We start from the raw sequence: 23,952 nt of genomic DNA on the forward strand, positions 1-23,952 counted from the left end.
AACGTATTTACACAGCTACTCTTGTGTACGCTTTGCGCTTTGCAAACACTTTCCATACATGCAGGAGTAGTAGTTCATCGAAAAAATCAATAATCTGCTACCAAAAATAGTAAAGGATTGTCATCTGCATCGCTCACTCTACCGCCCCACATCCATTTGCACTATTTTCAGCAACCATCATCGTGATTGCTCAGTGTCATCATGCGCGTCATACTGGCACAGTAACCAGAATTTCCGTTAGGCTATATTTATACTTGTGTGTGTATAACTAAAAAGCCTGCTGAACGTTTAGTGGTGTGGGCCCAGCTGTCAATTATTCAATCAATTTTCTGCCGTGTTAATATACAATACTGTAAGCGCCTATTTGTGCTGCACCACCACCCCCTTGAAAATAGGCTGCCAATACCCTTTCCGCCAATAGTACATTATGCCTGTCATATTATATTTGTGTATGTGTGATTCTTGTAGGGTATAATACAACACAAACCAACAGTTGGTCCAAAGGCCTCACTTCCATAGCGGACAGCAGCTTACTCTTCCTTCACCAATCAAGCTTAATGCTTTCAATGCTTTTTGCAATTTCGAACACTTTTGTGGTTGTGTTATTCTGTTTTATTTTTGTTTTTTTTTTTTGATGTAGTAGTTATTTTAGCTGTTATTGCTGTCTTTGATGGCAGTATTGTTCACCCATTCACATACAACAGAATTTATATACATATACTTATTGTCACTTACCTGAGTGGGTCTTTTATGTGTATGTAGCGATCCATTGAGATGGCGCATAAATTTAAAATGGACGCCGTTGAGCACATCACGTCGAAGGCGACCCAGGTATCACAAAATTGCGCGCCGAATATCCAATAACCTGCAAAGGGGAGAAGTATTTTTTTATGCATTTGAGTTGTAGTAAAATACGCATTTACCTAATATGGATTTAATATCTAAAAATAACAAATAAATATGGCAATTATTTCAGTGCTTACAATTTTGCAGCCTGTGTGTGTTTCTGGGTGCTGTTAGGGTTTGGAATTTTCATTATTCTCTTAAAAAAATTGAAATTTGGGGATTTACAAAGACACAAGTACGAAATTAATTCTTTTTTTTTCAAAAAGTAGTCAGACGGCTGAAGACGACGTTGCCGAATAGATTTTTAACATCTCGCCATTTTTAGATAACGAATTTTTTCGCCAACATTTCCACCTTCGCTGTCACTTTATGCAGTAATTAATATTATTTAAAAAAAATTATTAGCATTATATTATAAAGCAAGTATTTTTCTGTCAACAGAGAAGTGCTTTAAGGTTTTTTTTGCTTTTGCTATATTATAATAAGTTTCATGTATGGTACGATGAACTGCAGTAACCAGATAACGAAATAATCGAATATCCCGCTGAACTTATGGAGTGATGGCGAGAAGGTAGAGTAAAGTCGGGTGCTGAGGGCACCATTTTACCTTGATATTAATTTCTGCCAAAATAATCGAAATGAAAAAGCGATCTTTTTTTCTTTCTAACAGATAATCGTTTTCGTATGATAATATAGAAAAACTAAAACCACCTTAAAGGGAACACCACTGAGACTTCAAAAAAAAATCGATCCCTTTTTTTGCATTTTCTTAAAGTAGATATATTCATATATGTATAATTTGCTGGCCTTAACAACCGCGCTGTTAGTTCTGCCTTCTCCAAACTGGATAAAGAGGCAAAGCGAATGGGTGTGGTGGTGAACGAGGACAAAACAAAGTACCTCCTGTCTTCAAACAAACAGTCGGCGCACTCGCATATCGGCACCTATGTCATTGTTGATAGTGATATTTTCGAGGTTGTAAAAGACTTCGTTTATTTAGGAACCAGCATTAATACCGATAACAATGTCAGCCTTGAAATCCAGCGTAGAATCTCTCTTGCCAAGAAGTGCTACTTTGGACTAAGTAGGCAACTGAGCAGTAAAGTCCTCTCTCGACGAATAAAACTAACACTCTGCAAGACCGCCACTCTGACACTCATCTTGCCCGTCCTAACGTATGGCGCAGAAGCTTGGACGATAACAACATCCGATGAAGCGACGCTTGGAGTGTTTTAGAGAAAAATTCTGTGTAAGATTTTTAGACCTTTGCACGTTGGCAACGGCGAATATCGCAGACGATGGAACGATATTAATTTCTGCCAAAATATACGTAATGAATAGTATCTTTCTAAGAGGTATTGAATTATCTTTACATTTTAATGCAAAATATACTCTAATATACTCGTTTTCGTCTGATAATACAGAAAAACTGAAACCACTTTAAGGAGGAACACCAATGAGATTTTTCAAAGACAGCGATTTCTTTTTTGCGTTTTCTTAAAGTAGATATATTCAAAAATATGCAAAAAAAATGTTAACTCAAAATCTTGAAAATTTACTAAATTATACCCAATACAATCGCTACATAATACTGAGCGCCGCCTATGAAAACTTTAAACGTGTTTTTCTCAAAACGACTTTTCTGAACACGGTGGCTCCGATTTCTCGAAGACTTATGAACCAATTTTAATTTTTTTTTTAATTTTTGTACAAGTATTGGCTACAGTCGCACATAGCCGTTTGTAAAAACTCCAAAAATTAATATTTTTTCAAGCCTTTCGAAAACAAAAAATGGGTAAAAATACAAACTCATTCTTAAAACCTGCACCATTTTCTCAAAAAAAATATAAAGAAAACCGCCACGTACGACGATAGCCATTGATGTATAGATTAAGAACTTTTTTGGTTTCTTGCTTCAGGGAGCATCAGTTTTTCATGACGCCATTGCATTAGTATTAATAACAATTGTAATTTTTAATATTTTTTAATAAAAATTTATGTCAGTATAGTTGAATATATGCTAAATAAATTATAATTTGTCCTATCCTCAAAGAATCATCCCTACTTGTAAAAAAAAATTCATGAAAATCACTTAATTTTCACGCGTTCACAGCGGTGTGCCACCTTAAAAGTTGATGAAAGGAAAAATGCTGGGTAAAGTGGTCCACTATAAAAAATCACCAAAAACAATTGCAAGAGTTCATAATAAGTCAATGAATTTATTTATATATTTTTTTTAATTTTAATTAATGACCTTCTTGGTTGAATATTTAAAAAAAAAAATATATATTAAACTTAGGTAAATATAAATCCACATTCTGTAGAGCAGATGGTAAAAATTTGTGTTTCTCATACTTTTGCTTAAGTAAATCTAAAAACATTTTTACATTTTCTTTTGTGAAACCCATTGCTATATTATTATTATATAAAAAGCGTAAAAAACTCATTTTTTGTGCCTCCGCAGGAATCCATACAGCCAACCTTTCCCTGCAAATTGCATAAGGACCGAAAATTTGTTTGGCACTTTATTCCATTCCGCCAACTGAAACGTCAGGGAAGGAATATTGTGTCTTGTGAGGCCGCAAAGTCTTGATCCCATTTCTAATGTATATTTTACAAGTCTTTTTCTGTGGCTTCCTCCAGTATTGGCTTACGTCCAAGTGGGCTAGGGGATGCATTACTCCTTGCCATTCTTTGCAATGTAAAACGCGGCACATCTAAAGTCTTTGACGCTAAAGGTATGCCCATCTCCTCATTCCTAACAGCTACAATGGCTTTTTTCATCACACCGGGGTTACATTTTCTTATTTCTCCAATTTTGGCATGTCTAAATATGTATAATTCGGAAATATGATACAAAACAGGAAAATTAAGGAGAATTAGGGAAACACTAAGGGAGTAATGTGGGCTACTCGTTCACAATACCCGACGCTGACTAGCCCGCATTAGCCACTGTACCACCTACAAGAAAAAAGTATTACAAACTTTTGTTTGAATAATTTAAAAAGAGTTTCTTACCGCATTAAAATAGTTAGTATAGAATAGTTTAATAATTCTATCTGAACTTTCACACTCTAAAAGTAATCACTTGCTAAAAAATACCATTAATATTACAGGCCACTGAAACACAAATCGACTGCACTTCACAAAATATTTTCATCAATTGCTCATGAGTAAAGAGTCCAATTCAGGCAGTCCAAGACGAGCGTTATATGAATTTTGCTGTTCATAAGCAATTTTTCTAGTGCATGTTCGTTATTATGAAAAATACAGACGTTGACCACATTACCCGGATAGCCCTAAATACCCGATCTGACACTACCAGAGAAGGTGGTCTAGCTGGTATGTGTCTGGAAGGCTCTTGCAATTACACGCTGAGCGTTAAGTCAAATGAGTTCGTCCACATTAACAACTGTTTCATGGAAAAAACAGACTGCCACTTCGTAAACTTCGTAAACCTTGTAAATTTACCAGCTTGTAAAACAGCAGTGAAAATTTGTATGAGAAGTGCATTTACCAAATTCATTGTGTAAATTTAAGCGATGGCTAAATGAAACACAGTCTACCGGAATTACGTAAATATTTCTGCAGGTGTACTCAAGTAACAGTGTGTGTCAAAGCGTAAATTTTAGTGGTCCGGAAGTTTGGTAGATTGAATGTATGCTTCTATTGAGTCGAAAATAACTTCTTCAAGAGGTGTACGAACAAATAGTGGTTAGGGCTTGTTCATCAATCCCATTCTGACTGACAGCATCGCTGTAGGAGTTCTCCGAACCGCTTCCATGTCTACTTTCAACATCTTTTAAAGTACCATCTTCTTCTTCTTAATTGGCGCGATAACCACTTACGCGATTTTGGCCGAGTTTAACAAAGCGCGCCAGTCGTTTCTTTCTCGTGCTAATCGGCGCCAGTTGGACCCCTAGTAAAGCCAAGTCCTTCTCCACCTGATCTTTCCAACGCAGAGGAGGCCTTCCTTTTCCTCTGCTACCACCAGCTGGTACCGCATCGAATACTTCGGACGACATGACCCAGCCAACGTAGCTCATGGATCTTTATTCGCAGCGTCGTAAAGCTCATACAGCTCATCCTTCCATAGCCTGCGATACTCGCCGTTGCCAACGTTCAAAGGTCCAAACAGCTTACGCAGAATATTTCACTCAGACACTCCAAGCTTCGCTTCATCAGATGTTGTCATCGTCCACGCTTCTGCGCCATACGTTAGGACGGGCATGATGAGAGTCTTGTAGAGTGTTAGTTTTGTTCGTCGAGTGAGGACTTTACTGCTCAGTTGCCTACTTGGTCCAAAGTAGCACTTGTTGGCGAGAGAGATTCTACGTTGAATCTCAAGGCTGACACATCAGTGCCAAAGACCTCAAACCTGATTCGAGCGAAGGCGGGGCAGACGCACAGAAAGTGATCCACCGTCTCATCCTCCTCTTCACAAGCTGGGCAGAGTATACTGTCTGAGATGCCCAACCTTTCCATGTGCTTCGCCCGTGTGGCCCGTCATCAGTCCAACCGGCCGTCTTCACTCCCCTCTGGTTAATGACAGAAGGGTTTGCGACAGTCGATCGCACATGACAGGTAACATCAGTTTAGTCCATCAGCAGCCTCTCTCAGCCTACCAAGCTCGCTTGTGGGTGGTAGTTACCCATTTGCTAACCGTGGCTCTGATGGCCGTCTTAGCTAAGGAGTCCGAGGTCTCGTTACCAGCGATACCCACGTGTCCCGCGACCCATGTTAGCATCAGACTATTATGTATACCGACATAGTTCAGCCTGGATTTACAGGACTTGACTACCCCTGATGTGGTTGGAGGGTTGTCTAAGACCATAAGCGCAGCTTGGCTGTCGCTGCAGACACATATAGATCTGCCTCTCCATCGCTTTTCGACAACAAAGTTCACCGCTTCTTGTACCGCATACGCCTCCGCTTGAAACACAGATGCATTTATTCCAAGAGCAAAGTGCAGTTTTGTCCCGCTGGATTCCGCGTAGACCCCAAAGCCGGAGCCATGCTCGGTCCTGGAGTCATCCGTAAAAATGCGAAAACAGTGTTCGTCGGGCTCATTTTCTGAGTCTTCCCACAACTGAGCCCCTGGAAGCACTACACTCTATCTCTTTTCAAGTACGACTCTTAATGACATGGAGTCACGGGGCATATAGGGAATCGTTGAATCGACGTCCATGCCTTCTCTGTGTTCCAATGCCGGACAGGGGCCGTACCAGTTCCCATTGTGTTTCAGCTTGCAGATGGCTAACAAGGCCTCTCCTTGGATGAAAGCATCAAGTGGTGGTAAGCCAATCAGAGAATCTAATGCCGGGCCTGAAGTAATCGGAAAAGCTCCGCTGCAATAGATGGCCACAGTGCGTTTTAGACTCGATAAGGTCCTCCTGACTCCCACTAGAGAGAGTCTATTCATCCAGACCACTGATGCATAGGTTATAATAGGTTGTATCATAGCCTTGTAGACCCATAGGACCTTGCTAGGAGGAAGACCCCACGTTTTTCCAAAGACACCTTTGCACTGTCAGAAAGCTATCAGTGCTTTGGATGTCTTTGTTTCAACGTGTGACTTCCAAAGAAGTTTACTATCAAGGATTACTCCAAGACATTTGATTTCTTTGGATGGCTGGATTGTGACTCCTTTTAGCTTAGGCAGAACGAGTCCATCAAGCTTCCTTCCTCTGGTGAAGAGGACAATACGGCATACGCCATCATCTTGCATAGCCGTATTAGTTTTGCGGGGATACCAAATTCAGACTTAGCGACATATAGTCAACTCATTTTCGTGCTGTCAAATGCAGCTTTGAAATCAACGAAAAGATGTTGTGCGTCGATTCTCCTTCCATGGGCCTGTTCCAAGATTTGCCGTATTGTGAATATTTGGTCGATGGTAGACTTTTAAGGTCTAAAGCCACACTGGTAAGGTGTAATCAGTTGGTTGACGGTGTGCTTCAGGAATTTCTAGTGTCTTTTATTTATAAAACTTTCAAGCAACTACTTATTAGCTCATCAACCCATGGTTGCATAATAGTTTCATAGATTTCTAGCAATCCCTTGACTCTTAAATTCAATGGAATATAAGTAAATTACTCTGCCTTACTGGATATTCAGCTACAGAAGCGAAAGGAAATAAGTTCTTCTAAAAATGTAGGTCATATGCGCAACAATATTGCATTATGCCCAGCCTTGCTTACCTTTACACTAACACTCATGCACAAATACTCACACATACATGGCTACGCATACATGGATGCGTTCAATGCATTCTCATATTAAAAATGCCATTTCGTTGCCTCACTCGATATCCTCATTAGTGCACTTAATTAATTTGTATCCTTAAAGTCCTTGAATTTGTTGGTTATAGGTAAATGCGTTAAAAGGTGAGAAGGTGGGACCATTTCTTTAAAAAGCCCACTTGGTTGATATGCATTTTCAGGAGCGTTTAAAAGAGAATTAAATTATCCAATAAAGGAGCGAGTGTGAGTGCGTGTGTGTGTGTGTGGGCGACCTGCATACACATGCAACGATGTGTGCTCATTTAAATGACAAAGCATTTTCGCTTGCCACAGACCAGCAAGTGAATTAAATGGAAAACGGAAAGAAATAAAAAGCACCATGTTTACCGTTATTCCGTTCGTGGTCGACTAAAGCATGGTAATGAGGGTGGTCGAGCGAAAGTGAGTAGCAGAAAAGCGAAGAAAAAAAGGAAAAATTCTGTGTGATATCCGGTGTAGTCATGTTGTGGTGACACTCTGCGCACCTTTCTCTGATGACTCCGATATAATCGAATTTTGATTCTCCGTCGACACAACGAGGGTATCTCCAGCAGCATCAGGAATAACGAAAAGTTTGAAAAGGCATGTGAAGAGACATCCTTTCGTGGTAAATGTAATAAATGATTTCCTTACATGATGATAACAGCGTAAGCTGGGCTGTGAGAATAAACAGGAGTTTATGTGCTTTTGAAGGCAATCTACTCGTAAGGGTGTATGCATAGCAGCAACATATTTTATTTACACAATCGCTGTTGGTGGCATTGAAAGTCAATCGTTGGCGTTGGCGAGTAAATATGCAGGCTGCTTTATGTGAAAAAGTGCATGTGTATGCGTATGTGGCATGCGCTTGCAAGGTGTGGGCGCTAGAGGTATATTTGCGGATATTCGTAGTTTGCTGATAGCAAAATTACATTCCATCAAGGCAATCTACACTTACGAGTATGGTCGGGATGTGCCGCCTTCGTCCTTAGCAAATAGATGCGACTTCTTTTGTGCTCTCGTATGAATATATAATGCAAACACAAGTTAAGTAAAGAGAAAACAACAAATACACAAAATAGATTCTTGTCACAGTTCGACAATCGCCTACACGCCGCAAATTTCAAACCGGAATGGATAAATGGTGATCAGCAGTTTTCTTATTTTCTTGGGCTGTGTACTTTTTGCGCTCAACTGACAAGGACATTGCATAAATATGTATGTATTGGTGATAATGCAAATGTTGAGTTTACTGCAAAGTCGTACGCATTGATATGGTTTACGTAGGTATGAGTATGTGACGAATTGCTAATAGAGTCATCTGTTTGTATTATTGCATCTTTCTTGGAATTCTTTTTGAAATACTTCTTTGAAGATGTATTTTGGTATTAGAGCATACAAATTTCTTTTTCTTCACATATTTTGAAGTTATAGTACTTTGGAATTAAATTGTGAAAATTGTATACCGAAAACTTTATGTATGCATCAGGTGTCACATAATTGAATAACTTTGTATAGCTTTAGAAGTTTTTGTACGAGTTAATCAAATACAGGAAAAGGACTCGAAATGGCTTGCACTGCCGGTGACCATTTTTTCGATATTGCTTGAATTCATGGACACAATAAATTATACTAATCCTCTTCTTATTAATTGGTGCTATAATCGATTATGCGATTTTGGCCGAGTGCTAACCGGTGCCAATTGGACATACTAACTGAAGCCAATCCCTTTCACACCTGATCTTTCCAACGTAGAGAAAGCTTTCCTTTTCCTGTGCTACCACCAGCTGGTACTGCATTGAATACTTTCAGAGCCGGAGCGTTTGTATCCATTCGGACGACATGACCGATTCCACGTAGCCGCTGGATCTTTATTCGCTGTGATATGTCTATGTCGTCGTAAAGCTTCTCACTGGTCTATCGCTTTCGATACTCGCCGTCGTTAACGTGCAAAGTTAAAAAATTTTCTTCTGAATCTTTCTCTCAAACACTCTAAAGGACGCCTAATCGGATGTTGTCATCGTCCAAGCTTCTGCGCCATACGTTAGAACGGGCATATGAGAGCCTTGTAGAGTGTTAGTTTTGTTCGTCGAGAGAGGACTTTAATACTCATTTGCCTACTTAGTCCAAAGTAGCACTTGTTGGCAAGAGAGATTCTACGTTGGATTTCAAGGCTGACATTGTTATCGGTGTTAATGCTGGTTCCTAAATAAACGAAGTCTTTTACAACCTCGAAATAATGACGTGGGTGCCGATACGCGAGTGCGCCGACTTTTTGTTTGATGATAGGAGGTACTTCGTTCTGTCCTCATTCACGACCAGACTCATTCGCTTTGTCTCTTTATCCAGTTTGGAGAAGGCAGAACTACAGCGCGGTTGTTAAGGCCGATGGTGTTAATATCATCGGCATACGCCAACAATTGTACTTACTTACTTAGGTGGCCATAACAACCCGTCACCGAGTTACGGCCGACCTCACTAGCTCTCTCCACGCACCTCTGCTCCGCGCGCGCCTTCTCCAATTCTGTACACCAAGCGAGCATAGGGTTTCCTCCACCTGCTCTTTCCACCGGAGCAATGGTCTTCCTCTGCGTCGGCTCCCTTGGACTTCGCCCTCGAACACCTTCTTTGCTGGAGCTTCTTCATCCATGCGCACGACATGCCCTAGCCAAGGCAGGCGTTGGATGGCGATGTGTTGAACTACGTCAATGTCGGCGTAGAGCTCATACAGCTCGTGGTTCATTCTTGAACGGTAGTCTTCGCCAACGCGCACAGGACCGAAGATCTTACGAAGAACTTTTCTCTCGAACACCCCAAGAGCGGCTGCATTGCTTTGTGACACTACCCATGTCTCTGCGCCATAAAGCAACACGGGTTTGATGAGCGTCTTGTAAAGTGTCAGTTTGGTCATGCGAAAGAATGCTCGACTACTCAATTGCTTACTTAGCCCATAGTAACACCTTTTAGCAAGAGTGATTCTCCGTTTGATCTCCAGGCTGGTATCGTTGTTGCTGTTAACGGCGGTGCCAAGATAAATAAATTCTGGCACAACTTCGAAAGTATAGTTGTCCGCAATGACGTGCGTTCCTACAAGCCGTGTGTTCCGCGTTGTAGATAGCATATACTTCGTTTTACCCTCGTTCACCGCCAGACCCACTCGTGATGATTCCTTCTCGATAGCCGAAAACACAGCCGTGACATCTCGCTTACAGCGGCCGATAATGTCAATGTCATCGGCGTACGTAAGGAGCTGGACACATTTGTAGAAAATAGTGTCATTACGATGCACACCTGCTTTTCGGAGCACCCCTTCCATCCCGAAGTTGAAGAGGTTGCATGACAGTGGATCGCCTTTTCTGAAAGCTCGAACGGTACTGAATGGCTCGGAGAGGTTATTTCCTACCTTGACGGAGCTGGTTGTGTTGCTCAACGTCATTCTGCAAAGCCGTATGAGCTTCGCTGGTATACCGAACTCAGACAATCCCTTATCGGGCTATCGAACGCAGCTTTATAGTCGACAAAAAGATGATGGGTGTCGACTTGCTTTTCATGGGTCTTTTCCAGGATTTGGCGTAATGTGAAAATCTGGTCGATGGTGAACTTACCACTTCTGAAGCCGCACTGATAAGGTCCGGTCAGTGTGTTGGCAAACGGCTTAAGTCTTCCACATAGGACGCTAGACAGGACCTTGTAAGCGATGGTTAGAAGACTGATACCCCGGTAGTTGGTGCAGATCGTCGGGTCACCCTTCCTCAGTACAGGACAAAGAACACTAAGATTCCAATCGTCGGGCATACTTTCTGCTAGCCATATTTTGCAGATGAGCTGGTGCATGTTCCCTATCAGCACATCGCCGCCAGTCTTGAACAATTCAGCGAGCAAGGCGTCAGCGCCAGCCGTTTTGTTATTCTTGAGCCGCTGAATGGCAACTATGACTTCGGCATGACTAGGTGGTGGAACATCCAAATTATCGTCGATTGGCGGTATCGGGTCATCTTCTACTGGGTCGGAATTGTGTGCGTCATCGCCAGCAAGTAAATTGCAGAAGTGTTCCCTCCATATGCCCAGTGTGGACTGTGTATCCATAACCAGATTTCCGTTTTTATCTCTGCAGGCTGATGCTCCGGTCTTGAAATCTTGTGTCAGACGCCTGACTTGTTGATAGAATTTTCGAGCATCATTCCTGCTCCTATACTCCTCTAGCAGCTCACGCTCACGCTTCTCCTGTTCTCGCTTCTTGCGTCTGAAGAGGCGCCTCTCTTCCGATCTCTTTTCCCTGTAGTTATCTCGCACGGCCCGCGTTGCAGCTGACTGCAGAGTTCTTTTGTAAGTTGCGTTCCTCGCTGCAGTAGCTTCGCGACATTCTTCGTCGTACCATTGGTTTCGTTTAGGTGGGCGTTGGAACCCAATGGTTTTTTCAGCGGCAGCTCGTATAGAGCGGGTTATATGTGCCCAAAGTCCGCCTGCGTCTGCAGGTAGAGAATCGTGGAGGAGAAACTCCGAGAGGTGAGCGGAATAAGTTTCGGCCGTCCGTTGTGAAAGCAGCTTAGCGACGTCTAGCTTTCGTTGCGTAGTGGGGCGCACGTTCTTCGCATTGCATAACCGCATGCGTATCTTGGCTGCTACAAGAGTCGATGTTCACTCCACGGAACGTTCGCACATCCTGCACACATGAAGCATGCCTTCCGTCGATCGCAACATTATCAATTTGGTTGCGCGTTTTTTGATCAGGGGACAGCCAGGTGGCCTTATGGATGTTCAGGTGTTGGAATCTGGTGCTACTAACTACCATGTTTCGCGCCGCAGCGAAGTCGATCAGCCTTAGACCATTGTTCGATGAGGTCTCGTGGAGGCTGTACTGACCGACAGTGGGATCGAAGACAGATTCTCGCCCAACCTTTGCGTTGAAGTCTCCGAGTACGATCTTCACGTCGTGGGCTGGGCAGCGGTCATATACTTGCTCGAGTCTCGCATATAAATTGTCTTTGATGGCATCGTCCTTTTCCTCCGTTGGGGCGTGCGCGCAAATCAGGCTTATGTTGAAGAACCGTGCCTTGATACGGATTGTGGCTAGCCTATCGCTCACAGGTGTGAACCTAGAGACGTGGGACCGAAGCCTCCCGCTTACAACAAATCCGTATCCTAATTCGCGCCGCTCCGCATGGCAGCTGTAGTAGATATCGCAGCCTGCTTGCTTAGAGCAGTCTTGTCCTGTCCATCTTATCTCCTGGATGGCGGTGATATCAGCCTTAATTTTTTCGAGGGCTTCCGCCAACTGATAGAGGCACCTTCCCTATTTAGGGTTCGGACATTCCAGGTGCATATCTGTAAATCGTAGTCCGGTTTTCGTTTGCGATGGTCGTCAACGTTGAGGGGTTCATTATCCGAGGCTATTGCGGTCTTCACTGGTTGTTTTTTGTTTTCTGTGGCGGGTCCCAAACCCAGCGCACAACCCATATTTAATGCCCTGGGGGGGACATTCGTCTCACACATTCGTTCACTGCCCGGCGGGTGCTCAGCAGCTATCCAGGATGGCCAAGGAAAAGACAGGATCAAATCCAGGGGGCTGTGTGTCGACATGGATAAAGCAAGTGACAAGGATAGATCCCTGGAGTTTGCCATGTTAAACCCAGTCAAGGCTGTTGCCTTGTATTGCTAAATCCCATACATCCCTAACAATTGTACGCTCTTATAAAATATTGTGCCTGAGTGATTAAGTTCTGCGGCTCTTACGATGCTCTTCAACATCAGGTTGAAGAAGTCACACGACAGCGAGTCACCCTGTCTGAAACCTCGTTCGGTATCAAACGACTCGGAGAGGTCCTTCTCAATGCTAACGGCGCTGCTGGTGTTGAACAACGTCATCTTGCCTAGTCGTATTAGTTTTGCGGGGATACCAGATTCAGACAATGCGTCAACTCATTTTCGGGCTGTCAAATGCAACTTTGAAGTCGAAGAAAAGATGGTGTGTGTCGAATCACCTTTCATGGGTCTTTTCTAAGACTTGGCGTATTGTGAATATCTGATCGATTGGGGATTTTCCATGTGGACCATAGCCCGCAAAGAAAAATCTTGTTTTTGGTTCAAATTTCTCTTGCGTTTTTGGATGTGGCTTGCTAAAGAAGAGCCATTGCGATTTTTGCTGGTTTCCTTTCGGGTCATATGCATAGACCCATTCCTCTTACCACTTGTATAGCTACTGCCTTGAATAGTTTTGAGACTCAATTGAGTTCAGTACTCTCGGTACAGGTCACACTTCAACTCATCTCATCACTAAAGAGTCAGGCAATATGCTCTGCCACGCCGAAGTGTCAGTGATCGAGTATCAGTTGATATATCCCTGAAGCCTGTACGACCATCTGTGAGTAAAATTTTAGTATTTTTAGCTTTTTCATTTGTTCGCCAGTTATTGAGGTGGAAGGTCATAGTAGAGTTAGTTTGAAGTCTTAGCATTTCTGTTGCTCTTAAGTCTTCGTTATTGTCGAGTCCTTTTGATCTGCCAAAGTATTTTTCACGTCTTCAGCGCATGAAATTCGTGACATCTTGAATAAAGAATAGGAAATACAGGGTCTGGAACTCGAAGCTTAATCAACTTCAGACCGCTAGCGCTTTGTTAGTTTGCTAAATGACAGTCCAGAGTATTGTTCTCAAGTGCGCGGAAGCATTTGACGATAGTAAACGCGAAAAAATAAAATCAGTAATTGATTTGCAACGTAAAAGTGTGAATGGATTATATTTGGCTGGAACCAGCGATTGTTCGTGAGCTCGAGCACCTTAAAGTAGACACAGTTTTTGATTGTCGTGCCATTACTCGTTACAATCATACAATCATCATGGTAGCATCGCGAAACTTCATGGAGCTGGTCTTCAAAAGACTGGAACATCACGTGAAATGGTTCAAAAGGTGAAGAAGCGACTTGAGCGAAGTCCCTGACGAAGTGCCAATCAAATGGCGAAAGAACTGAAAATATCTCACCGCAGCATACGCCGCATACTAAAAAATGATCTCAAAGTGAAGCCTTACAAGACCCAAAAGGCGCATGATCTCACACCAAAGCAGCAACAAGTCAGACTTGAGAGAGCGAAGGAGTTGGTTCGTTTGGTGAAAGCGGTCAATTTCCAAACATTGTGTTTTCTGACGATTTTTTTCAAAATAAGCAAATCGTAATCTCCTAAAACGATAGGGTTTATTTGATCGACCATTCATATGAGAATTCTAGTCATCGATTGGTCACCAGGAGGCGGCACCCGCTATAGGTATTGGTTTTGGGCCTCTGTAACCTCAGATGGGCGCTCTCCAATTGTTTTCATCGAGTCTGGCGTCAAGGTAAATGCGAAATATTACCGGGAAAGTATACTGGGGGTTGCTTTGAAGCCGTGGGCAGACAAACATTTCGGTGGCAGACCATGAACGTTTCAGCAGGACTCGGCACCGTCTCACAAAACCCGAGTGAACCAAGAATGGCTAAAAATCAACGTTCCGAATTTCATAGCGTCTACACAATGGCTCTCAAATGCACCGGACGCGAAACCCATGGATGAGATGATTTGCCATTTTGGAGAGTAGGGTCAGAACTAATAAAAGATATACCAGTCCTGATGCGCGGAAAAAAACCATTTCCTCGAGTGGGCTAAAATTAATGCAAGTCACATTCGGGTAGATTCTGGACCGTCTCAAGGCCATAGGTTAGGTTAGGTTGTGATAGCAGTCGGTCCATATGACCAACTCACTTAGACCTCACAGGTCCGTTGTGATACCACTGTGCGACACGGGAACCTTGTTTATTTGCTTTCGTGAAACCATTTTGAGGCTCTTATGAAGCGCAGGATTGGTCTAATCCCCGCGCCAGATAGTTCTGTAAGATAATTGAAAAAGTGTATACCTAGACAACCTGCTCTGATTTTCGCTAGGGCTGGACAATTGCAAAGGAAGTGCTCTACTGTTTCTTCCTCCTTCTCATCTCTGCAGCTTCTGCAATATTCATGGGAGAATACTCCTAGTTTCAAGGAATGCCTTCCAAATAGCCAGGGCCGGTGACACAAGCCACGACCTTCGAGATATCTTCTCTTGAGAGGCTAAGCAATTCCTTTGTTCTTTTCTTGTTTATTTGCGGCCATAGTAGCCTGGCTGTTACGCATGTAACTTCGTCTTCCCATGACCTATTGGCCTCTTGGATAATGTTGTTTTTTACTATTAATTTACTCGTGGCCAAAGGTATTCCAATGGTACTTTTATCACTGAGCAGTTGAAGAGCAGTCCTTTTCTGGCTAGCTCATCAGCTTTACAGTTTCCTTCAATATCTCTGTGTCCCGGAACCCAAATAAGGCTGATCTTGAATACGACGCTAATATCATTTAGGGCTGCTCGACATTCCTGTGCAACCATTGATCTTAGCATAGCCGCATTCATTGATTTAATAGCCGCTTAGCTATCCGAGAATATGTTTATAGTCGTTTTTGTTACGGCATGCAAATTTAGGTATGTAGCCACTTCTTTTATAGCTAGAACCTCTGCCTAATAGGCGCTGCAATAGTCTGGTAGTCGAACGGATAGTTCCAGTGCTAATTCTTTTGAAAATACTCCATAGCCAACTTTATCGTCTAGCTTTGAGCCATCTGTATAAAAATTTAATTCCCCCCTTCTCCATGGCCTTGGTGTTTGCCAATCCCTTCTTGACGGTATACTTGCTTTGAAGAGCTTGTCGAAGGTAAGTCTAGGAGTAGAATAGTCTACTTCTTGTTTGTGACTGTTCAGAGTGTGCAAAATACAGACGTTGCCAAACCGCCATAGCGCCATACATTTGAGTCTAAGCGCCGAGGCGGCGGCCACGTCTTTCCCTACGAGATTTAGTGCAGGCAAATTGATTAGCACTTCTAGCGCTTTGTTTGGGGTAGCCCTTAAAGCACCAGAGATGCATAAAAGAGCTGTTCTTTGGACCTTACTCATGATTTTAGCGTAACTCGCCTTTAGAGTAGATGGCCACCATACAAGTATTGTCTCAAGGTCATAGTCAAGCCAAAAGGTGGTCATATCGAGCAAAGGTCTATTGATTCTTAATTTTGTATTATTTTTACACAGTTTTTGTTTTGAATTGAATAATTTTCGAGACTAAATTTATGGCCTTTTTAATAGGTTACACTTCGAGTTTATAAAAAATAAAATCCCTACTAATATTATAAATGTGAATGTTAGTTTGTTTGTTACGCTTTCACGCCAAAACTACTTAACCAATTATTATGAAACTTTGTACATTATTTTTTTTTGAATGATAAAAAAATTGTTTGTCAAAAAATCTAAAAATTTCAGCTGTTTGAAATTTTTCTATATTTATTGTTTTTTTATTAAACAGTTTTATTTAGCTTGCCCAGTTTATTTATTTGTTTGTTTGGGTAAAATTTAGTAATTGGAATTTTACTCTTTTCTTGATGATCTGATATTTGGTATTCTTCTGTTATTTTTATATTTTTATATAAAATATATAAAATTTTGATTTTTTAGGTTTGATGTCATTTTTGTGGTTAGATGTCACTTGATTATTTTAAATCTTACCACTGATTTTACGGTTGCTGTAGCTTCTTCGGGTATTGCCGCGACGCTATTAAACGGCGGCCGTACAGCACATTCTGTTTTAAAATTACCATTAAATCTGTCACAGGAAGGTCTGTAATTTCAGTAAAAATAGTTCGCGAGGTAGGATGCTGCGAGAATGTAAACTTTTAGTGTGGGATGAAAGCACAATATCTCACAAGAAGGCTATAGAAGCTTTAAAAGAAGAAGCAGGACTTGCGAGATAGTTCAGATATAATGGGAGGAATGGTAGTTTTATTGCCTGGTGATTTCCGACAAACCCTTCATTCAGAGAGGGACACCAGCAGATGAAATTCAAGCATGTATTAAATCATCATGCTTATGGTCGAAAGTTGAAAAACTCAGCCTGAAAACGAATATGAGAGTTCATCTTCATAATGACGTGGACTCGGGACTTTATGCAGAAATGTTGTTGAAAATTGGTGATGGTTGTTTAGACGTTGACAAAGAAGGTTATATATGACTATCAAGAGAATTTTGCAATTTAGTAGAAAATGATGTGGATCTCATCGCTCATGTTTTTCCGGAATTGCAACAAAATTTGAGTTGTGATCAGTGGTTGTGCGCAAGGGCAATATTAAATGAAATAGTTTCTATTGAATTAATTGAAGTAGTTTCTAGGATCAACACTGACATTTTTAAAGAGGTGCAAAGAGAAATGGAGGAATATTTGTCAATAGATACAATTATGGATACGGAACTAAGTACTTCATATCCTATGGAATTTTTAAACTCACTTGAACTGTCGGGTGTACCGTCACATAAAATTCAATTAAAATTGATTGTACCAGTGATGCTTATGCGAAATCTAAATGCTCCTCTGCTATGTAATGGAACAAGACTTCGGATAACAAAATTGGGGCAAAATATATGTACTTGGTGCTACTATTTGAACAGGTATGGGTAAGGGAAAAAGTGTCGCATTCGAATTATTCCCACTGACCTTCCATTCCAATTCAAAAGGGTCCAGTTTCCCGTCAAGCTTAGCTTTGCTGTTACCATAAACAAAGCACAAGGGCAGACATTGCAGGTAGCGGGAGTGCATTTAGAAAAGCCATGCTTCTCTCACGGTCAACTATATGTAGCATGTTCGCGTGTGTCTAATGCCCGGAATTTACACATATTTGCAAAAGACGGAAAAACTTATAATATAGTCTACAAAAATATCCTGGATTAATACTCTCCATTATATCTTTTTGAATAATAAGAATTTAAAATTATTTATTTTTGTTACAGTGAAATATTGTATATTTTAACATTTGTTGTTGTAATTAAATAAAGCATATTTTAAGTTTTTGAAACTGATTGTATGTAGTAATTTTTAAATACTAAATCACATTGATTCAGTCCTATTGAAATGTAATGATCTTTGATATTTATTTAAGGGCTTCAAGGCGAGCGAAGCCGCGGGTAACAGCTAGTAAAAATATAAAATCACATATCAGCTCTTTGATCAACTACTCGTATATTCAGCGCAGAGAAATTCGTAGAACCTATCAAACTAAAATTTGCTAACACGTGAACTTATCTTGAATTGAAGAGTTGCTTATAATATCTCTAATATCCCACACGCGGTTCAACGAAATGCAAAATTCTGGGTACCTTTAAACAGCAAATATACAAAAATCATGTGACAAAGCGAAATTATTTTTGTCAAGCCATATAAGTCGTTCACTAGAAAATGTTTTTTTTTTGTTTTTAAGCCATACTCCCAGCTAGTTATCTTTCTATCTGGTAAATTCTACACGCAACGTACTTTTTGGAAATAATTTAATTTCTTAGGTAATTGCTATAGAAATTGCTTGAGCAACACATATACACGTTTTGAAACCGTAGCTAAATTTCCTGAGAAACAAGACACGAAAAAAGAAAATACTTTTAAATGGACTCTTTATCAGCGAACAAAATTATTTCCCATGGGTTGCATACTCAAAGAAAACGTTGCTCATTTAATTTTTCTTTCTTCTATTCCCCTTCAATTTATTCGTGCTGCGCAGATATTTCTTTACCATTTCGCAGTTACTTCAAAAATAATTTGCATTTCAAAGAAATAATGGTGCCTGTGTTTATGTGCCTATATGTAGATGTGAGTGTATAGATTGGCTTGAAGCCCAGCAGAAATGCGTGCTCTTCAGGTTGAGGTAAACATAAAAATGTGTTTGCATTTCCTTTGACGTTTCCGTGTATGCCCTATCCTGCGAGTGTGTGTGTGTGTGCTAGATATAGAATGTTTCTGGGTACTTTCTAAATCAATTGCAATTAGCTTCACGCATTTGTGTTCTAAGTTGTATAGAGAGGGGTAGAGATAAAGGAGGCTTAATAGACTGTGGGGAAAATTGTTGAAGAAATTGCGTAAGTGGTTCTCTAAGCAAATGTTAATGATTCAATTATGCGCCTTAGTGCAGTGAAAATAACCACAATATTAGAGTGGGGTGCAGTCAATGAAGGCTGGTTTTACACAATCAACTCAATTAGCCTTAAGAATCTGCATTTTCTTCAATAGGAGTCCGGTCAGCTAAGTCTGTACGTCCTTATGTACAATAACTCGAGCACGAATTTATTTATTTCAATGAAATCCGGTACTCATATTACTCTTAGTGCAAAGTATTCAAAATGAGTGAAGTAAGTGAGTCAGTCTTATAACTGGCGCGATGTCAACCACACCATCGAAAGCATTATATGAGACATTAAACTTCTTGCCGGCAGGCAAAATATATCGCGCGCAGCGCGGCAATAAGGCTGAACACTAGGCCTCGTTGGTTTTTGGGGAGGCAAACAAATCGCCCATTGCTCTGTAAAAATCATATTGTAGGGATCAAAATAAGAAACTTTGCCGAAGGAGCCATACCTCTAAAACGAATTCTGATGTCCCGCAATTTGGGGACACCCTATTCTATCGCTTCGGGCTCGTTATTTGATGTCTCCTGTCTTGCCAGTTCATCAGCTTTCCCATTTCCTTCTATGTTCCTATGGGCAGGCACCGACATGAGAGTTAAGTTTGTCGTGTGCGCTAAAGCATTGTCTGACGATTTTGGAATTTATTGTAGGTGACTTTAAAGGTAATATCGCTACTTGACTATCTGAAAAAATACGTTCGTCTGATGTATGGTTTTGTGGGTGATTTTTAACTATCGTGCAAGCTTATTTTGTGCCGAGAACTTCTACTTGAAAAATACTATTCGAATTCTTAAGGCGAAAGTACTTGGAAGTTTCGAGGTCTTTCGAATATATTCCGGCACCGATGCCCCAATTCATCTTGGATCTGTCAATGTAAACTGCAGTTGTGTTCTACTGAATTCAAATCGCATAAGGAATAGATTGCAGTTTGCGCGTGACAATACTTTTGCGTTAGCCATTTCGTAATATAAGGCGATCAAATAAGGAAAGTAAATGTGAATAATATAACAAACGTTGAATTCCCATCTAAGTTTCGCTGGCATTGCTTCAAGTGGTCGATCCAATTTTTCATGACTTGGTCCAATTGTGCGTCATTACTCCGGCAATAGCTTCTCGAATGGCCTTGAGCTCGTTCAAAGTAGCGTTACTAATGAATTGACGTAACCACAGTGAAATTAATTGAGGGTGGAAAGTCACATGATCGCGGCGACCAATTGATGATCACTCTCCATGAGATAACCCAGGCACAAACTTCCTTCTCATTGACCATTTTCCCCGCTGCTGAAATATAAGAATTTGCTTTGTTTTTATTTTCTCATGCCGTTAATTTTATGCTCAAAATAAGATGGTAACGCCATAACACTAATTTTTATTTTCCAATAATATTTAGGATATATGTATTGGGTATTGGAATAAGTTTCCGCCCTCGTAAAAGAGGTGTCGCTGCTGATACTATTTTTGTGTTCGCTCTAGTAATATACTGGTGATTTGAAGGTGTATATGTGAGGTCTCGACCGCAGTAGTTGACATTTGTTTGAAGCGTAAAGATCCTTTTTTATCTGACGTCAAAAATGTCTACGTTCGTCCCGAAAAAACAGCATTTGCGGGAAGTCATGCTTCATTATAACCTTTTAAAGTGCAATTGAAACGTGCCGTACATTAACCAATATTTATGGTAATCACACTCCATCAAATACAACTTGGAAAGAGTGGTTTCGACACTTCCAAAGTGACAATTTCGATGTGAGTGATAAAGATCGCGAAGGAGAACTGAAAAAAGAGGTTGCCTGTAAAGTCGGTTTACTGACGATAGCTTAACGTGACAACGTTATAAGAAAATACTGATGTAAGGGTTGCAATTTTCAAAACAAAATTTTAATTTTATTTGTTTCAAAGATTTTTGTATGGATATAGAGGAGGAGGTAAATCGAATTGCAATGGAATAGGTCAAGTTACATTTACATAAACGTGAAAAATGACGAAACATTTATCAAATTCATGAAAGATATGTTCAATTTCGATAGTGCATCAGACGTTAATAAGTCAACAAAACTAAGAGGCACCATCATCGATTTGCCTTTTTCAAGACACTTTACACTCGAAACACTCCCTTTCATTTCCTACTTTTTCTATCATCGTCCTATTCTCAACAGAGAAATGGTTCATTACCATGCACACAGGAAGAAGGCATATGCAAATATGTGAATTTAAATACCTCTTAATAATTTGAGGGTTTTCAGTGGCGTAGAAACGGCAATTTTGCTTATTTACGGTTCCGTTCAAGGAGAAATGGGCCTCATCACTCATAATGATTTGATGCCAAAAATCCTCATCAGTTTGGGCCATTCGGACGACAAAATTGGCATATTCCAAGCGACGAGGCTTATCGGCCGGCAACAGTTGTTGATTTAGTTGTATTTTGTACGGGAATATCCCCAAATCCAAACGAATGATACGTCGTAGAGTGGTCCGAGGGATGTCCAACTGAGCAGAACGACGATTACCTGACGTTCGCGGCGATGACTCGATACTGGCTTGTACGGCCGCGATATTTTCGTTAGATCGTCTTGGCCGCTTTTTATTTGGACGTCGGGTATTAGCCACAGTGCCGGAAGACAAAAATCTTTTGTGCATTTGCTTGATTGCGTTCTTTGACGGCGCACTTTTCACTTTATTTTTTTTTCTCCACGCACGTTGCGTTTTTACAATGGAGAAGGAATTTTGAATGTACAGCTGAACAATTTCAGCGCGTTCTATTGGGGTGTACTGTTTCATGGTATAAATCTCCTTCGACTGACGCTTCCAACGCGGTATGTCATTAGCTGATCTGAAATTACAGTAAAAAGTTATGGGGTTACTCAATGGGTCAGTTTAATATGGCCAACCCTGTACATACATATACATACATATATATGCTCACTCACGTAGGACAGAGCCAGATGTCGAACGTTGCCGAACGCGGGGGCCGATTGTGCTCTTTGTCGTTCGTTCCGCGCTCTCGCTTGCAGTTCATTCAAGGTAACGGCATTGAGCAAGGTAACGACAAATGAGCAAGGTAACGATAAATGAGCAAGGTAACGACAAATGAGCAAGGTACCGACATATTTTTTCGTGCGTGCAGCCTGCTAAATCGAATTATAAGACGTTATCACGTCAAAATATTTATGCGTCAAAAGTTATGTTCTGCATCTGGTGGTATCAGAAAGATATCATCAATCATGAACTCCTGAAACCATCTGAAACCATCACTGGCAATCGTTACCGGCTGCAACGAATGCGTTTGAATCGAGCTCTCAAAGAAAAATTGCCGGAATGGGACGGTAGACATGGAAAAATATTTTTGCTGCATAACAACGCCAAGCCACACGTTGCTAAATCGGTCTAGAAATATTTAGAGGCACTGAATTGTGAAATTATGCCCCACCCGCCATATTTCCCAGGCATTGCACCTTCGGATTATCATCTGTGCCGATCAATGCCTTTATTGGAGGGCAGTTCACTACTCACAGAGCATCGCAAACTGGCGCAATAAATGGATCAAGTCAAAAGAACTCAAATTTTTCATCAGAGGAAGCCGTACGCTGCCTGAAAGGTTGACTAATGTTGTATCTTCCAATGGCGCATGCTTCACATGTTATCATGTATTATTTCATTGTTTAAATAATTCGTAACTTTAGCTAAGAAAGGATGGAAACTTATTCCCATACCCAATATTATGCTTAATTTCTGGTGCTGCATTCCTAGTACAATGGATTTCTGTAAGACCAAGGATAGTATGATAACATAAATAAATCCTTTATCACGGCGTTTTCGTCGAAAGTGGAATGGGATAATGGACTTATTGTTAACGAAAATGATACAAATGTCTTTACAGTTGGCTTAAAATTAGATAACAAAGTAGGTGGAGTGGTTAATTCTGACATACTTGGAGTTAGCCAATCATTTCGCCCACCTGATCATTGCAGTGTATTTGAGGCGGAAGTCACTGCTACTGTTCAAGGACTTACAGTGATAAAAACAAGAGTATTATCTACAAATGAAGTCTTCTTTTAGCAGCTAGAATGTTTTAATCTTTTCAATGATGTATCCCAATGCTACAAAGTACACGTTATTTCAGTTCCTGGTCACGGGAAAATAGCAGAAAACTGCAAAGCAGGTGAACTTGCTCGAAGACGTACATTAACAGGTCATTGTTCACTAGGTAAACACGCCAGAAGGTTAGGACTCCCATACTACGGTTTTTTTAGAAGCTGTCTTAATACGGAAGAAGAGGCAAAAACAGTCAACTCCTATGTGAGTGTGAAGGCTTAGCCAGAAGGAGGCTTTGTTGATGTAGCGCATCTAAAACTAACGAAGCTTTGCTCATTTATAAAAACTACAGACTGTTTTAGAAAGGAACCCATAGTGTTAGGATAAGGATAAGTTCCAATGGTATCACAATAAATATACGACAGGTCTAAGAGTGTAATTACGACAGCCAACCTACCCACCTACCTACCTAGCACCGCTGTAAAATTTGTTGTTGGATTGCAGTTTCCCTTAATATCCTTACTTTGGTATTTATATAGCAACATTTAATCGTTTATTTATATAATATTAAATTATCCTTTTAAAGCTAGGTATAAGTAGGCGCCCAGACTACGACATTGAGAAATTGGTCTAATAGTTTTTGTGAGACCTTTTTTAGCAGAAATTTTCTACACTTTTGATATACTTATACCTGCATATGCATATATATGTGTGCAAAGATTTGCTTTTTCACCTCTAAAACAGCCAATCTGCGGTGCCGAACGAGTTCACTGCATGGCAGTTGTGGCACTTGGTCTTCTTCTTGCTACGTAATTAAACTCATTTCAAAGT

General features: G+C 40.8%; 1 protein-coding gene across 1 annotated transcript in view; it reads right to left on the reverse strand.

Annotated features, from left to right (window-relative positions):
- LOC128855591 (dopamine receptor 1) overlaps positions 1-23,952 on the reverse strand; it is a 188,498-nt gene that overhangs the window by 97,051 nt on the left and 67,495 nt on the right. Inside the window, exon 6 of the mRNA XM_054090622.1 lies at positions 736-865. Within this exon, the coding sequence (XP_053946597.1) occupies positions 736-865 (130 nt within the window). The remainder of the gene's footprint in view (positions 1-735; positions 866-23,952) is intronic.

This window comes from Anastrepha ludens, chromosome 2 (assembly GCF_028408465.1).
Source record: "Anastrepha ludens isolate Willacy chromosome 2, idAnaLude1.1, whole genome shotgun sequence".
NCBI lineage: Eukaryota > Metazoa > Arthropoda > Insecta > Diptera > Tephritidae > Anastrepha > Anastrepha ludens.